Genomic DNA, 19,395 nt, shown 5'->3' with positions numbered 1-19,395 from the left:
TTCCTTAGAAAGACTAAATCCAAGATTAGTATGATGGTGGGAATTCTCAGCTTTACAAACATAAGTACATATATAAAATTGGACTAACGGATTTAGACGAATGCAGAGCATGCAGAGAAGAAATAAGAAGTAAAGCGCTGGAAAACTTACTCTATCATTGCTTATTTAAGCGATATTATTCCCTATATTACATTCCTTAGCAACACAGATTGAAAAATTTTAAGCAACTATGTTCTGAAAACTGAGTTGGAGAACATTGGACGATTATTCCTTTCATAGAAAGTTATAGAATGTTGTTACCCACATTTTCCATGAATGGAGTGATCAACAAGATAGATAGAGGCGTAGGACTACTTTATTCTGATCTATAGTGTAATGTGAGCTACCCTTTTAAACTAACCTAATATCGATGATCATTGTTCATCGTCAAAGTATGTTTCTATTCATAACAAAGATCCATGTTATCTTTCCTCACCTACTACACTCACCAAGTCAACTGCAGGTTAGTTAGCAGCACATTTTTCATTACAAATAAGTCCCTCAAAGTAGTTGCTATAGGGATACTTTATACCATTAGACTTAGGCCTCAATAGCTCTTCTTTTGTAAAGAGGAAATTTAAGGGTCTGAAAGTCAAACTACATGAATAATTCGAAGTAGTACTGAGGAAGACTTACTATGAACTTCAGAGTAAGAATTATAAGCAAAGTATACAGATTTTTCAATTTAATTCAAACTTCATGTTCCAAAAAGAGTTGTTGCTATTCGAAATAATTTTGAAAACTGAGACAGACCGTTGACTTCTTTTTAGGATTTTTACCAAGAGACATCTTTTTTTTAAGAAATCTTAAAAAGTACTGCTTTCTTAACCAACTAATTTTAGCATTAACTATATAACATTTACATGACAAATCTAAGTAAATATTTCAAAACCTACCTTAAGATCTGAAAGTGAAGCCATTAAATCATCCAATTCTTTAGTTGCCGATGAAGCATATGCCTGATGGGCAGCATTATTTGGTGTAAAAGTATCCTTTTGTTTAACAACTTTCTCTTCCATTTGTCTCACTGTAATAAAAAAAGATAACAAAAGTTATATTGAAAAATCTTGCATTAAAAAATAAACAAAATAAAACATACCTGGTCCTTCGGGTCCAGCAAGATTTTCAGTTTTAGTTTCACGTACGGTAATGGTAACATGACGGCCAGGAGTTGGTGATTTAGTGCGTGCTCTGTGAAATAATGTTGAATTTATAATTATGCTATTAAGTTAGATTATTATAATTTGTTGAAATATTTACCCATTGGGTACAGCATATAAAGAGGCATTATCCATTTCATTTAATAAACTATCTACAGTTGGACGTTCTTCTACGGAAGCATAACTATTATAAGTATTGTATTTAGATGATGGCGTACTATGAAAACCGGATGGACCAGAAGTATCTGTAAAGAAATATGAAATTAAATTAATAATCGATAATAATTTAATTTAGTTAATATATTGGACATCTTATTATTAATTAGAATTTTTATGTTAAGTAAATAGCAATTAACTTTTTCTTGTTAAGATCTAATAGTTTTTCAAACTTATGGATTATTATAATAAGATCCTCGTGTTTAATTCACAACTTTCGAAATTTGTCTCCTCTTTAAATTTTCTAGGGTTACATGTATGTTTGTGTTCTGCCAACTATTGCAAAATTAATATCATTAATAATCCTCAATCAGATAAGGAAACATCTGGGACAAAACATTAGTTCATGTCAAGCAGGCTTTCGTAGTGGATATTTGGCTACATATCACATTAATATCCTACGGTATAGTTATTGAGCAGAGTGTGGAATTTAACTACGAGCTCCATCTACTTTTTAAATATTTCGAGAGGCCATTTGACAACATTAATAGACTATATATGGTCAGCTATATATAAAAGAGGAATACCAGAGAAACAAACATATATTTCTGATTATGAAAATCTATACCCATGTCCGATGCTACATTCTACATAAACTTAAATGTTCGGAACCTTGTATGGTCAAAAGTGAAGTACCACAAGTACGTACATATATTGTCACCTCTTTTGTTTCTGGTGGTAATGGAAGAGGTTTTGAGCTCTATCGAAAACAAAAGCCAGGGAATTCGGTGGAAAATCAATTGTCAATACCTGTGTTATTTGGAATACGCTGATCAAATTTGTTTGCTCTTGCTCAGACTCCGCGATATAAAGCACATACATATGTGTCAATGAGGAACATAGGTGTCAAAAGAGTTGGGCTGCGAGATAGATATTAATGGAGGTTCTGATTTGAATGTTAATAATAGGATCAATAAGCCAAGAGCATGCTTTGATATATTGGCCCCAATATAACAAATAAATAATATCAGCCTTCGCACTAAATTTCGAATTTTTGAAGCAAACTTCAAGTCGATACTTCTTTGAGGTTGTACAACCCGGAAGGTAAGACATAGCACTATCCAACGTCTCCGTTTCTAACCAAGAACTATCTCAAACTCGGTGCTGCTATCGCAAACTGTCTAAAAACCCATAACTATAGTAATAAATGAACGCAAGTGGCAAGGAAGATGATAACTTGGCCAAGCATGCATTGAGATGGAATCCATTTCACTAGTCAGGTCGACAAGCTGGTATACCACATTATACATCGCGATCTTTCTTGTAATCCGAAATGAACAACCCAGGCATATCCTGGAATGAACTAAGAGATGTTGAAAATAACCGGGTACGTAGGCGGTCGGTTGTTATTGCATGCACACAATGCTCCAATAAGAGTTTGATGAACTTATATGCTGGAACAGTTCTTAGGAAGGTAAAGAACTTTGTTTTATAAAGTATCCCTAGACTTGGTCAGAGAGTAACAACTTCGTACAAAAATTATATTTTAGAAAAGTTTTCGATAGTGAATTGCTTTTAAAATTTTGAAATCTTCATGAATTTCTTATGGTCTCTCTAGTATGGAGTTGGTTTAGTTAAAAATAGGCTCTCAAATTAGATTACACAGACAACAAAATTGAAAAAAAGTCAAAATCCAGAGGTCGAAGTAAAGATAAGGATTGATCTGCGCTGAATCCGATTCTGAACATCTGGTTTTTGACCATATTTGTGATTTTATAACAGCGAGAAGACACCATATTCCTAGGTTCTGATTCAGCGCTGCTCAATCGTTTAGAAAACTATAATTTGGTCTCTAGTCTAAAAAATTTGGGGACCTTTGTTATTAGATTCGTTTTGGGAGACATTTAACTCTCCAAAAAGGCTCCAACTCGCCTACTTGTGTTATACCCGCTCTTATGGATCACAGTCATCCATGACCTTTTGTCAAATTAAACTCATTTGGTCACAAAACGATTTTAAACGCAGATGACGTTGCTGTAGCAGTAGCTAGCAATCACCTTGAAACACTTTTTCAAATGTTGGAATAGGCTGTGGTCTTAGTGTATCATATCATAGCAAAGCGGAACATTTACTCTTCTCTGGAGGGTATAAGATTGCCCTATTCACTACTCCTCGTCTAATTTATTATCATTGAATAATGTATTTCTGTAACTTTCTTTAACAGAAGCTAACGTTTCCTTATCTCCATGGAATACTATTCTTTTCCGTCTAATGTCGTATGTTTCTTTATTTACACAGATGATTCACAAACATTGTTGTTGTTACAGCGAGTACAACACAATTTTTAAATAACTTCGGTTCTGCATCATTGAGATCAAAATGTTGTGCAACCTCAACTGGGTGAATTCACAGATGGGGATTGGCTGTACAATCAAAAAGGTTAAGTGTTACCTTCACCATAGGTTGATCATTTGTTAAGGATTGTACGGTCTATACGAGACCAATTGGTATTAAGCCTATTACTCAAACTGATTCTCAATAGTAGCAAAACTAGTCTTGCTTTACGTGGGGCGCGACCTCCAAGCTGCATGTAGTTGTCGTACATACAAAGATCTCTTTAGACATAACTCGGAGGAGCCTCTAAATGCTTTATATTGTAGTTAGAGAGATTTTTCCGACGACATCCCTGAAGTAATTGTTGATCCGAAACAATAATCAAGGTTGGTCGAGGCGTTTTCTTAGAAGAATTTGGCAATCAAGATCTCTTTTAGACTCAATGAAGTATTTTTAATGCTGAAATATCAGTGATTAAGAGGGCTGGGAATTGCCTAAAGTTTTAAGAATTTATACTGACAAACAGGAGTTGTTATAATGAAGATAAGGAGGAGACGATATCACATCTTCTATGTAATTGTCCTGATGTGGAAAAGGATCGCGAACGAACACTGGGCAGGCACTATTATTCACCTTAACAAGGACGTAGTACTTTTCTATTAATTTTATCTTCAGTTCCTCCTTCTAGATTATTCTCCTTCTTGATTACTTTTGTTGGATCAGCTTTTCATTCGTTCCTTGTTAATTTTCTATATTTATCCCCCCTTTATTTCTTATCTACTTTCATGCAGGCAAGCACAAAGCAGCCTTTTGGAACCTAGTGTAACTGTGGCCGTGTATGTGTCATAGCAACATGAAGACTAACTAATACAATTTTCCTAAGTAGTTAAAAGTTTCAGAAACGTAAATTGCGTTTTCCTCAACTAAGTTCAATCCTCTTTGTTGCACTAACTCTATAATAGAAACTACTTAACAAACTAAACCCGTATACCAACCTTTTCTATCATAACCATTGCCATTGTATCTGGCACTGCTCAAGTCCTGCAACAATGAATCCAATTCCGACAAATTACTAGCCGTATTCAATTGCTGCTGATGTAAAGAGGCGGATGTGGGACCCATACCGCCAACATTTGTACCATTGTATTGTTGACGAGGTATGGCTCCTTGATTTTGATAATGACTAGAAGAACTGCTATTGCCAATGCCATTATAACCGCCCAAATGATGAGGTTGGCCAGCAGAGGGTGATACCGATGTGCGTGTTTCAGAATAATGTTCTTGATAAATAGGCTAAATATTTGAAGAAGATAAATAATTAATGCCTTTTGTAAAGAAAGAAAACAAAATAAATGAATGACTAACCTGTGTTGGTGGTGGAGCTTTGCCGCGAAGACTTCCATAGCCAGATGAAGATTCAATATAATTGTGCTGTTGCTGCTGCTGTTGTTGTTGTTGTTGATGATGTTGTGGCTGCGGTACTTGACGTTGTTGTTGAACCGATGTCACTGTTTGTGTTGTGGCATAATGAGGCTGCTGTTGATGTTGAGGTTGATGACCAGGCACACTATTTTGCAAATCGGCAAGTAAAGCATCTGTAACAGAAGATTAAAGGGAAATAAATACTTGATTAATCTTTGTTGTAGGAATTTATTGTTATTACTATTATAAGTTTATAAATAGAAATTATTATTATTATTTATGTCTGTTTTTATTAAACCAATAACAGCAGCATTTAAGGGAATTATTTTGAAAAAAAAAAAACACTATACCCAGATTATCATAATCGCCGGAATTACTCATATTTTCAAATATATATTCAAACACAAAGTGCAATTTCTTAATTATAGTTATTTATTATTATACTTTTTTATTATATTAATTTCTTTTCAATTTCTATAACAGTTCTTTAAAACATTCCGTGCATTACTAATCATTAAAATAAACTGAAAAATTGTATGTAACCAGAATTGAACCGTTTAAAAAAAAAAAAGTGAAAAATAAATAAAGCTCACACTTTTTTATCTTTTCATACCACATGCACGTAATAAGTTTTTTATTTTCTTATCAGTGCGGTACAAACGAGTACATGTTTACGTTTACCGTATGAAAATAAAGGTGAGACATTCAAATATGTATGTATCTCTTCTGTATGTACAACTTAAAGTGCAGAGTATAGTAGTGGCAAAGATAGGGAAGGGAAGGGTTACTGAACCAATAGATAAAAGAAAAGGTTTCAAACGCCCATTTGTTTTGGGGGAATCAGTGGTGGGAAATAAGAATTTTGTTTATATTAATAAGTTTGCAACTTTATCGTTATTTACAGTTTATTGAGCGAGTGATGCCTGATTATTTAGTTAACTAAATGACCATTAAATAAAGTTAAATATCTAAAATTTCCAATACTCGAATCATTGTTTTTAAAGAAAGGCTTAGGTTACGGTAATAGGAGGTCATATACTGCATCAAGACCTAGGTCACTATGGATCCTGTTGAGCGCTTCTTTTCATGGAAAATGTTTGCTGATAAAAACAAAAACCTTATATAGTGATAACTGATCAATAAAGCTATCACCCAATGTTCAGAAACTCATTTTCATGATCGTAATTGCTAAGACTTAATAGACTTTTAAGACCATTGACTGAAGCTACACATCTGGCAACCTGACGATTACAAGAAATTCAACCATTTTATCGACGATACTTCAGCTTGAAGAATGCTACATTGATCAATAAATTTGAAACTTATTTTGAAACCATCACCAATTTTAGATCCATCTGTATAGATGCTCATATAGGTTTCTAAAGTGGTTATGATTTCTTAGTTATTTAAAGAAATAAGTCATCGAAAACATTTATAATAGAATGGTTTCGGATTACAATAGTCATCATTGGAGAAGGCAGGTTCTGGTACGGACTGTGAAGAACTGTGTGATATTAAACTTAGAAAATCTCTTTTGATAACATCCCAAGGGGAACTGTTTTTTCACTCAGCGATCGATATTTCATCGTCTATAAACACCGTAATTACATCAACCAAAAAATATAAACAAGGTCAACCTATTTTCGCTGCATCTGATCGCTTTATACTTGCTGGATGAGGCTAGATCCGCAGTACCAACCCTGGGGACCCACTATTGCAAAGATGAGCAAAGATTTATCAATAAGGACTAGCGAAATAAATGGTTAGATCATCTGAGGTTTTTAAACCTAAGCTCGGAAGTCGGTAAGTTGCAGTCCAAGGTCCGGTCCCACTTCAACCCATCGAAGAAGGACGAGAAGCTAGCAACAAAGTTTTGTAAAACACCATGTCACATATAGGCCAATATCCATTCTGTTATCTATCGTGAAAACACATCAAGCAGCACGTCATCGAGCATCGGGCTTCTGTAAAATGTATATTATGAGTCACCTTAGCATTAACTGTCATTATTACACAGATCTCACAGATCTTAAACCACCAGAGGTCTTGTGAAAGATCCCTGTTGTGCTCGATTCGAAGACTGTCGCAGCCATGCCACACTCTTTGAAGTTATCCTGCTATTCAAAATGTCCTACAATATTGTAAACTATTTGAGCAGCCTCCAGTTGTTTAAAACCCTGTAGAATTAAATAAGTTCAAACCACCGTAAGGTTCTAAGTGGTGCCTACACAACATCAAACTTAGTCCTAGAATGCCGGGCAACCCTTAATGAGATGGAGAAACATTCCACAATAGGATTGTACTGGATTCCAGGACATCAACAAATTCCTGGTATTACCATTGCAGACTCTCTTGCCAAGTTGGGTTCCTCACTTGCAAGAGAGCACACCGACCCTTTCGTCGGCATACCGCTTTCTACCTGCAAACACTCTATACGAGAGCTTGCGCATTGAAGATGGTCGACTGAGGCCACCCGTAGAGAGGCAAGGATCATCATTCAACCCACAAACTCCTGATAATACCATTGCGGACTCTCTTGCCAAGTTGGGTTCCTCACTTGCAAGAGAGCACACCGACCCTTTCGTCGGCATACCGCTTTCAACCTGCAAACGCTCTATACGTGAGCTTGCGCATTGAAGATGGTCGACTGAGGTCATCTGTAGACAGGCAAGGATCATCATTCAACGCACAAAGACCTTCTCCATATTCCGAGAGTCAATCTACGGAACTTAACGGCGGCGGTGACTGGTCATTGGCCTTTCGGGGTCCATGCAAGAAGACTAAACTTACCCAGTAATTACTTCTGCAGGAGCTGCTCTAGCAGATCATAGAATGAGTCTTCTAGGTAGAGTAATTAGGTCGAAGTGTACAAATACGCTTACCGTTTTCTCTCGTTTCAGGTATCACAAAGGGATCAATATACTCTACCCAAGTGTGTCCCCAGTGAAGACATCGTGAGGACCTAACACCGTTGAGTTAATAAAGGAGTTCCACGGGGTGGTATCCTATCCTATCTTATCCAATACAGTTTAACTATTACCTCCACAAAGACTATAGATGATCTCTTATGTGTCTGACTGGAGCATTATGATCCTATGCGATCTGGCAAATTTCTTCACTGCGAGGAACCTGAAGAAGCGCTTTTTTTAAAACTTCACCTTTCATTAATTTTGAGTAAATCCACGTCGTGTTTATTCAATAACAGTCGGAAGATAATATTCGAAACTCGATCATCTCTCAATATCAAAGAACCACCAAATATTAAATTTCTCATTATTATTTCTTATTATACTTCGTAAGTTCCTAATTGTATAGTATTTCAGAACTTTGCAACTGTATTTCAGAAAGTTTGGCTTGACTTCGGATAGCCAAGTTGCCGATTGTGTAGATTAGCAGTAAGCAATAGTTCGTTGTTTTTAGTTATATGACAAAAATATTCTCGGCAGTCGCTTGTCGTTTGCGGTCACAATTGTATTCAAGTCGTAATACATAATGTCGCTAACTTAGTAATTATAAAATAGTTTAATTGCACAAATTATTTTCTAAAATCCTACAATATCTTTAAAATTTGCAATAATTTCCTCATTTCACAATTTCACACAATTATAATTATTACACGAAATAGCACAAAAAAACTTACCCAAGCGTCTTTCGAATTCGCCCACTTTAAAACAATCAGTAGGGGTACTATAAAATGATGATGACAAAAGTTTTGAAGACATTTTTTCCTAAACTTTTTTTATGTAATTGTAATATTTTTTTTAATTCCTACTTAAAATTCTCACACTTTTGGCGGTTTTCTTTTTTTTTTCTATCACAAATCTATAAATAAAATATTTCGTTTTAAATCCACGATTTTTTTTTTTAAAGCAACAACAAAAATTTGTGTTAACGGTTCAATAATCCAGACAAAAATGGTATTTTGTTATAAGACAACGAGACAAAAACACGAATCAAACCAATTAAGGAATTGGATATTCAAACATTTTTCTTCAATTTTGGTGCAAAAAAAAAAATGAAATTGATTTTATAGTTTTTGATGGTGGTGGCGGCAATGGTTGTTGGTTGTTAGATAAATATATAGACCAAAAATAAAATTATATTAGATAATCATCTAAAATAGTTTTATTTCAAGTTAATGAAATTGTAAAAACGTTTTTGTCGTCTATTTGCTATTTTTGTTTGTTTTCTAAATGGTTTTAATAGTAAACTTGGCCAGAATCTAAAGTTGTATTACCACATGTATCACTACTACTTTGGAATAAAGTTGTTTTCATTCATTTCATAAACTTTAAGAATCAAGCAGATTTGAGACAAGACACCCACTAGATTCACACTCACTTGTTTATGCAAAACTATAGGTGTGCTTAGGTAAATAGCAGCATATTTGCGTATATAGTTTGAACTATAGATCTGTCTAAAGTCTCGACTAAAAAATGTGTGTGAAGTTAAATTCGAATTTAACTAGCAGAGACACAAACCACATTTTTTAACATTGCTCTTTTTGCAGCTAACAGAGCACTGTTAAGCATTTAACAGAAAGTACATGAAAAATTAAAAATAAACACTTTAAAATTTTCAGAAAATGAAAAACGAAAATTTCAGAACTTAAAAAAATATGAAAAATAAAAAAAATATTTTTTGAAAAAAATCAATATTTTAATAAAAAAGATTAAAAATTCTCTAAAAAATCAATATTTCAATAAGAAAAATGTTAAAAATTCTCTAAAGGATTGGTGTCCAATTTGGACAAATATGGAAATGCACACGTATACCACTATATAGGAGTAGTAGTCTAAAGGGTCCCTAACAGGATTCTGGTAGTCATATGTCTGGAATAGTTTTGGAAGTTTTTTAAAAAATTTTTGAAAAAATCAATATTTCAATAAGAAAAATGTTAAAATTCTCTAAAGGATTGGTGTCCAATTTGGACAAATATGGAAATGCACACGTATACCACTATATAGGTGTAGTAGTCTGAAGGGTCCTTAACAGGATTCCGGTAGTCATATGTCTGGAATAGTTTTGGAAGTTTTTTAAAAAATTTTTGAAAAAATCAATATTTCAATAAGTAAAATGTTAAAAATTCTCTAAAGGATTGGTGTCCAATTTGGACAAATATGGAAATGCACACGTATACCACTATATAGGTGTAGTAGTCTGAAGGGTCCTTAACAGGATTCCGGTAGTCATATGTCTGGAATAGTTTTGGAAGTTTTTTAAAAAATTTTTGAAAAAATCAATATTTCAATAAGAAAAATGTTAAAAATTCTCTAAAGGATTGGTGTCCAATTTGGACAAATATGGAAATGCACACGTATACCACTATATAGGTGTAGTAGTCTGAAGGGTCCTTAACAGGATTCCGGTAGTCATATGTCTGGAATAGTTTTGGAAGTTTTTTAAAAAATTTTTGAAAAAATCAATATTTCAATAAGTAAAATGTTAAAAATTCTCTAAAGGATTGGTGTCCAATTTGGACAAATATGGAAATGCACACGTATACCACTATATAGGTGTAGTAGTCTGAAGGGTCCTTAACAGGATTCCGGTAGTCATATGTCTGGAATAGTTTTGGAAGTTTTTTAAAAAATTTTTGAAAAAATCAATATTTCAATAAGTAAAATGTTAAAAATTCTCTAAAGGATTGGTGTCCAATTTGGACAAATATGGAAATGCACACGTATACCACTATATAGGTGTAGTAGTCTGAAGGGTCCTTAACAGGATTCCGGTAGTCATATGTCTGGAATAGTTTTGGAAGTTTTTTAAAAAATTTTTGAAAAAATCAATATTTCAATAAGAAAAATGTTAAAAATTCTCTAAAGGATTGGTGTCCAATTTGGACAAATATGGAAATGCACACGTATACCACTATATAGGAGTAGTAGTCTAAAGGGTCCCTAACAGGATTCTGGTAGTCATATGTCTGGAATAGTTTTGGAAGTTTTTTAAAAAATTTTTGAAAAAATCAATATTTCAATAAGAAAAATGTTAAAATTCTCTAAAGGATTGGTGTCCAATTTGGACAAATATGGAAATGCACACGTATACCACTATATAGGTGTAGTAGTCTGAAGGGTCCTTAACAGGATTCCGGTAGTCATATGTCTGGAATAGTTTTGGAAGTTTTTTAAAAAATTTTTGAAAAAATCAATATTTCAATAAGAAAAATGTTAAAAATTCTCTAAAGGATTGGTGTCCAATTTGGACAAATATGGAAATGCACACGTATACCACTATATAGGAGTAGTAGTCTAAAGGGTCCCTAACAGGATTCTGGTAGTCATATGTCTGGAATAGTTTTGGAAGTTTTTTAAAAAATTTTTGAAAAAATCAATATTTCAATAAGAAAAATGTTAAAATTCTCTAAAGGATTGGTGTCCAATTTGGACAAATATGGAAATGCACACGTATACCACTATATAGGTGTAGTAGCCTAAAGGGTCCTTAACAGGATTCCGGTAGTCATATGTCTGGAATAGTTTTGGAAGTTTTTTAAAAAATTTTTGAAAAAATCAATATTTCAATAAGAAAAATGTTAAAGTTGATTTTTCAAAAATTTTTTAAAAAACTTCCAAAACTATTCCAGACATATGACTACCGGAATCCTGTTAAGGACCCTTCAGACTACTACACCTATATAGTGGTATACGTGTGCATTTCCATATTTGTCCAAATTGGACACCAATCCTTTAGAGAATTTTAACATTTTTCTTATTGAAATATTGATTTTTTCAAAAATTTTTTAAAAAACTTCCAAAACTATTCCAGACATATGACTACCGGAATCCTGTTAAGGACCCTTTAGGCTACTACACCTATATAGTGGTATACGTGTGCATTTCCATATTTGTCAAAATTGGACACCAATCCTTTAGAGAATTTTAACATTTTTCTTATTGAAATATTGATTTTTTCAAAAATTTTTTAAAAAACTTCCAAAACTATTCCAGACATATGACTACCGGAATCCTGTTAAGGACCCTTTAGGCTACTACACCTATATAGTGGTATACGTGTGCATTTCCATATTTGTCCAAATTGGACACCAATCCTTTAGAGAATTTTAACATTTTTCTTATTGAAATATTGATTTTTTCAAAAATTTTTTAAAAAACTTCCAAAACTATTCCAGACATATGACTACCGGAATCCTGTTAAGGACTCTTTAGGCTACTACACCTATATAGTGGTATACGTGTGCATTTCCATATTTGTCCAAATTGGACACCAATCCTTTAGAGAATTTTAACATTTTTCTTATTGAAATATTGATTTTTTCAAAAATTTTTTAAAAAACTTCCAAAACTATTCCAGACCAGAATCCTGTTAGGGACCTTTAGACTACTACACCTATATAGTGGTATACGTGTGCATTTCCATATTTGTCCAAATTGGACACCAATCCTTTAGAGAATTTTAACATTTTTCTTATTGAAATATTGATTTTTTCAAAAATTTTTTAAAAAACTTCCAAAACTATTCCAGACATATGACTACCGGAATCCTGTTAAGGACCCTTTAGGCTACTACACCTATATAGTGGTATACGTGTGCATTTCCATATTTGTCAAAATTGGACACCAATCCTTTAGAGAATTTTAACATTTTTCTTATTGAAATATTGATTTTTTCAAAAATTTTTTAAAAAACTTCCAAAACTATTCCAGACATATGACTACCGGAATCCTGTTAAGGACCCTTCAGACTACTACACCTATATAGTGGTATACGTGTGCATTTCCATATTTGTCCAAATTGGACACCAATCCTTTAGAGAATTTTTAACATTTTACTTATTGAAATATTGATTTTTTCAAAAATTTTTTAAAAAACTTCCAAAACTATTCCAGACATATGACTACCGGAATCCTGTTAAGGACCCTTCAGACTACTACACCTATATAGTGGTATACGTGTGCATTTCCATATTTGTCCAAATTGGACACCAATCCTTTAGAGAATTTTAACATTTTTCTTATTGAAATATTGATTTTTTCAAAAATTTTTTAAAAAACTTCCAAAACTATTCCAGACATATGACTACCAGAATCCTGTTAGGGACCCTTTAGACTACTACTCCTATATAGTGGTATACGTGTGCATTTCCATATTTGTCCAAATTGGACACCAATCCTTTAGAGAATTTTTAACATTTTTCTTATTGAAATATTGATTTTTTCAAAAATTTTTTAAAAAACTTCCAAAACTATTCCAGACATATGACTACCGGAATCCTGTTAAGGACCCTTCAGACTACTACACCTATATAGTGGTATACGTGTGCATTTCCATATTTGTCCAAATTGGACACCAATCCTTTAGAGAATTTTTAACATTTTACTTATTGAAATATTGATTTTTTCAAAAATTTTTTAAAAAACTTCCAAAACTATTCCAGACATATGACTACCGGAATCCTGTTAAGGACCCTTCAGACTACTACACCTATATAGTGGTATACGTGTGCATTTCCATATTTGTCCAAATTGGACACCAATCCTTTAGAGAATTTTAACATTTTTCTTATTGAAATATTGATTTTTTCAAAAATTTTTTAAAAAACTTCCAAAACTATTCCAGACATATGACTACCAGAATCCTGTTAGGGACCCTTTAGACTACTACTCCTATATAGTGGTATACGTGTGCATTTCCATATTTGTCCAAATTGGACACCAATCCTTTAGAGAATTTTTAACATTTTTCTTATTGAAATATTGATTTTTTAGAGAATTTTTAATCTTTTTTATTAAAATATTGATTTTTTTCAAAAAATATTTTTTTTATTTTTCATATTTTTTTAAGTTCTGAAATTTTCGTTTTTCATTTTCTGAAAATTTTAAAGTGTTTATTTTTAATTTTTCATGTACGTTCTGTTAAATGCTTAACAGTGCTCTGTTAGCTGCAAAAAGAGCAATGTTAAAAAATGTGGTTTGTGTCTCTGCTAGTTAAATTCGAATTTAACTTCACACACATGACTAAAAATTAGTCTACAATCTGGAATATAGATCAGTTTATACTTTGGACTACAGATCAGTCTATAGGGTGAACTACAGATCAGTCTAAAGTCTGGACTATAGATCAGTCTACAGTCTGGACTATAGATCAGTCTATATCAATCAATCTTTAGACTGAACTGTAGAACAATCTCAACTGATCTATAGACCAGACTATAGACTAATCTATTGACCAGACTATAAACTGATTTATAGTCCAGACTATAGACTGATCTATTGTCCAGACTATAGACTTTTCTATAGTCCAGACTATAGACTATTCTATAGTCCAGACTATAGACTATTCTATAGTCCAGACTATAGACTATTCTATAGTCCAGACTATAGACTATTCTATAGTCCAGACTATAGACTATTCTATAGTCCAGACTATAGACTATTCTATAGTCCAGACTATAGACTATTCTATAGTCCAGACTATAGACTATTCTATAGTCCAGACTATAGACTATTCTATAGTCCAGACTATAGACTATTCTATAGTCCAGACTATAGACTATTCTATAGTCCAGACTATAGACTATTCTATAGTCCAGACTATAGACTATTCTATAGTCCAGACTATAGACTATTCTATAGTCCAGACTATAGACTATTCTATAGTCCAGACTATAGACTATTCTATAGTCCAGACTATAGACTATTCTATAGCCCAGACTATAGACTATTCTATAGTCCAGACTATAGACTATTCTATAGTCCAGACTATAGACTATTCTATAGTCCAGACTATGGACTATTCTATAGTCCAGACTATAGACTATTCTATAGTCCAGACTATAGACTATTCTATAGTCCAGACTATAGACTATTCTATAGTCCAGACTATAGACTATTCTATAGTCCAGACTATAGACTATTCTATAGTCCAGACTATATAGTCTACAGTCTGGACTATAGAATAGTCTATAGACTGGACTATAGAATAGTCTATAGACTGGACTATAGAATAGTCTATAGTCTGGACTATAGAATAGTCTATAGTCTGGACTACTATAGACTGGACTATAGAATAGTCTATAGTCTGGACTATAGAATAGTCTATAGTCTGGACTGTAGAATAGTCTATAGTCTGGACTATAGAATAGTCTATAGTCTGGACTATAGAATAGTCTATAGTCTGGACTATAGAATAGTCTATAGTCTGGACTATAGAATAGTCTATAGTCTGGACTATAGAATAGTCTATAGTCTGGACTATAGAATAGTCTATAGTCTGGACTATAGAATATTCTATAGTCTGGACTATATAATAGTCTATAGTCTGGACTATAGATTAGTCTATAGTCTGAACTTTAGATTAGTCTATAGACTGGACTATAGAATAGTCTAAAGTATGGTCTATAGATAAGTCTATAGTCTGGACTATAGATTAGTCTATAGTCTGGACTATGGATTAGTCCATAGTGTGGACTATAGATTAGTCTATAGCCTGGACTATAGATATAGATTAGTCTATGGTCTAGACTATAGATCAGTCTATTGTCTGGACCATAGGTCAGTCTATAGTATCTACTACTGATCTGTCCATAGTTTAATAGTCTATAGTGTAAACTATATATCAGTCTATAGACTAAACTATAGATCAGTCTTTAATCTGAACTATAGATCAATCTCAAGTCTGAAGGGTAGAAATGTCTATTGTCTAAACTATAGATCAGTCTATAGTGTAAACTATAGATCAGTCTAGAGTCTTAATAACTGATCGTCTGTGGTCGGATCTAAAGTCACAATGGAGTACCGATAACATGCAACAAATTAGGTTGTATTAATATATTTCAATATAACCACATTTTATATAAAACGATATAACGGTTATATTACAATTATGCTATTTCTTTACCCATGTCTGTTAATTTTGTACAACAAAAAATTATGAATGAATTCTACAAATATACATACATATATAAAAAATTACAACGATGAAAAACCTCCAACATTCTAAATAATTGCGTTAAAATACTGTGGTAACACTAACTTAACAAAATGTTTAAATGGCTTTTTCTCTTGTTGTTGTTCTTGTCGCTGTTCGTGGGTTGGGTCTGCTAATAATGATCTTTAAAGTAGTTTTGACCTAATAAAATATTGAAAACATAATACAAATACACATAATAACATAGTTTATAAATAAATGAACATGAAAACTTGATTCAATCATATTCGTATCAATCAATTAATATTGAAAATTTTATAATACATATTGGCAGCTACACAATGTTCTTTCTAATTTGAGATTTTGTTTTTTTTTTGGGGGGGGGGGGGGCAAACAAAAAATATATTCAAATAGAAAAATTATAAAAAATATTTAAGCATTAATAGCGAAAAGACATGCAAACAAATTGGTGAATATATTTTTAGGGGAAATTTGAAAAAGAGAAAAGAAAAACTTTAATTTGCCAAATATTGCAGGTTGGAACAATATTTGGCACGGAAATGCAGGGTTTTCCCCGAAATCGAAAAAAGCATATATTAAGGTAAATAAACACAAATTACGTTATCTATTTCTATCAATGATAACAAATCATTTTAAAAATAAAACTCATAAATTAGAAATTCTTAGAGTTAGTTTAAGGGCCTAACATTGGTCAATGAAATAATTAATAGAAAAATATAATAATATTGTCAATATAAACACATTAAAATATATACAAACACATTTTCTTTTTTCTTTTTTTTTGTGGGAATAAAACATAGAACACCTGTATTCATATTATAATCCAAAGTGCTCAATGCCAAACCAAAATCAACAACGTACAGCAAAAAAAAATATATTCATAAAAAAATCTATCTACAATATTTATCTATTTTCTACGCAATTTTTGTATTTTTTATATATTTAATAGCAACCTACGATTTCTTTTTTCTATTTTCATGTTTGACATTCACGATTCTCGCGGTCTGGGTTCCATGAAATAAAATAATTTAATTATAAAATAAATTCGCCTGCCACGCGGAAATTTATAAGAGAATTTTCATTTGTTTAAGCTTTTTTAATAAAATTAAGAAATAAGCAGCTAAATATAAATATAAAGAAAAAAAAATTTAAGAATTTAAATTACTAGGTTCAGACGAGGGGAAACAGTTTTACTTCTCTGTACCTATTTCCTATATAGTCTAGCAAACAAGCCTGCGAAAGCCGAAAAATGTATGTCCTCCTTTGGACTATAGATCAGTCAATACAAAGCATAGTCTTGATTATAGATCTGTATATTGTCTGGAATAGAGTCCATTGTCTGGGCTATAGATAATTTTAAAGACGAATATATATTGATCTAAAGTCCAGACTATATATTGATATATAGACCGATCCTAAATCAACACTTAGACTGATAAATAGTCCAGACTATAGATAATTTTAAAGTCTGAACCATAGTCTATAGATTAGACTATAGTCTATAATCTGGACTATAAATCATTTAAAAAAGACTGACCTATAGAATAATCTATAGTATGGACTATAGATCAATCTTAGTATGGACTATAGATACATCAATAGCCTGGACTATAGATTGATCTGTAGCCTGGACTTTAGATTGATCTATTGCCTGGACTATAGATTGATCTATAGCCTGGATTATAGATTAATCTATAGCCTGGATTATAGATTAATCTATAGTCTGGATTATAGATTACTCTATAGTCTGGACAATAGGTTAATCTATATTCTGGACTATAGATTAGTTTTTAATCTGGATTATAGATTAGTCTATAGTCAAGACCTTAGATTAGCCTAAAGCCTAGACTATGGATCAGTCAATAATCTAGACTATATATCTGAAAATAGTCTTGTCTACAGATCAGTCTATAGACTGGAATATAGATCAGAATATATAGACTAAGGACTAAAAATCATTCTATAGGCTGGACTTAAGATAAGATAAGATATAGTCTAGACTATAGATCAGTCTATAGTCTACACTATAGATCAGTCTATAGTTCGAACTATTGATTAGCCTATAGTATAGACAGTTTGTAGTCCGAACTATTGATTAGTCTATAGTCTGGACTATAGATCAGTCTATAGTCTGGACTTTAGATTAGTCTTTAGTCTAGACCTTAGATCAGTCTACAGATTTGTCTGTATTTTAGACTATAGATCAGTCTATAGTACAGACAATAGTCCAGACTATAGACTATATAGATCAGTCTATAGTCTGCACTATAGATCAGTTTATAGTCTGGACTATAGATCAATCTGTAGTATGGACTATAGATCAGTCTGTAGTATGGACTATAGATCAGTCTATAGTCTGGACTATAGATCAGTCTACAGTCTAGACTATAGATTTGTCTATACTCTGGACTATAGACTAGTCTATAGTCTGGACTATAGATTAGTCTATAGTCTGGACTATAGATTAGTCTATAGTCTGGACTATAGATTAGTCTATAGTCTGGACTATAGATTAGTCTATAGTCTGGACTATAGATTAGTCTATAGCCTGGGCTATAGATTAGTCCATAGTCTGGACTATAGATTAGTCTATAGTCTGGACTATAGATTAGTCTATAGTCTGGACTGTAGATTAGTCTATAGTCTGGACTATAGATTAGTCTATAGTCTGGACTATAGATTAATCTATAGTCTGGACTATAGATCAGTCTATAGTCTGGTCTATAGATCAGTCTATAGTCTGGACTATAGATCAGTCTATAGTCTGGACTATAGATCAGTCTATAGTCTGGACTATAGATCAGTCTATAGTCTGGACTATAGATCAGTCTGTAGTGTAGTCTGGACTATAGATCAGTCTGTAGTCTGGACTATAGATCAGTCTATAGTCTGGACTATAGATCAGTCTATAGTCTGGACTATAGATCAGTCTATAGTCTGGACTATAGATCAGTCTATAGTCTGGACTATCAGTCTATAGTTTGGAATATAGATTAGTCTATAGTCTGGGATATAGATCAGTCTATAGTCTGGACTATAGATCAGTCTGTAGTCTGGACTATAGATCAGTCTATAGTCTGGACTATAGATCAGTCTATAGTCTGGACTATAGATCAGTCTATAGTATGGTCTATAGATCAGTTTATAGTTTGGACACTGGATCAGTCTATAGTCTGGACTAAAGATCAGTTTATAGTCTGGACTATAGATCACTCTATAGTCTAGACTATAGATCAGTATATTTATCATCAGTTTATAACTGGGGTACAAATTTCTCTCAGTGTATCAGAACATAAATCACAAACAATTCTATAAATAAATATAGAAAATTATATATTTTGTGTAAAATTTAATATGAACAAATATT

The 19,395-nt window shown here is 32.6% G+C and overlaps 1 protein-coding gene across 7 annotated transcripts in view; it reads right to left on the bottom strand.

Annotated features, from left to right (window-relative positions):
- The window catches only part of LOC119602185 (leupaxin), a 74,070-nt gene that overhangs the window by 37,442 nt on the left and 17,233 nt on the right, over positions 1-19,395 (bottom strand). For 3 of the 7 annotated variants that reach the window (XM_037953558.1, XM_037953565.1, XM_037953564.1), the window contains exons 2-6: positions 5,055-5,284; positions 4,685-4,982; positions 1,300-1,444; positions 1,139-1,230; positions 936-1,066 (exon numbers count right to left, since the gene is read on the bottom strand). In XM_037953558.1, the coding sequence (XP_037809486.1) occupies positions 936-1,066; positions 1,139-1,230; positions 1,300-1,444; positions 4,685-4,982; positions 5,055-5,284 (896 nt within the window). Of the gene's footprint in view, positions 1-935; positions 1,067-1,138; positions 1,231-1,299; positions 1,445-4,684; positions 4,983-5,054; positions 5,285-5,461; positions 5,508-8,751; positions 8,944-19,395 lie in introns of those variants that run through there. The other 4 variants (XM_037953562.1, XM_037953559.1, XM_037953560.1 and 1 more) reach the window with 3 other exon arrangements.

Source organism: Lucilia sericata, unplaced genomic scaffold, assembly GCF_015586225.1.
Source record: "Lucilia sericata isolate MDLA Ls3-8-SP2 unplaced genomic scaffold, ASM1558622v1 Contig000213F_arrow, whole genome shotgun sequence".
NCBI lineage: Eukaryota > Metazoa > Arthropoda > Insecta > Diptera > Calliphoridae > Lucilia > Lucilia sericata.
The sequence above is the reverse complement of the archived record's forward strand: the minus strand, read 5'-3'. Positions and strand labels throughout refer to the sequence as shown.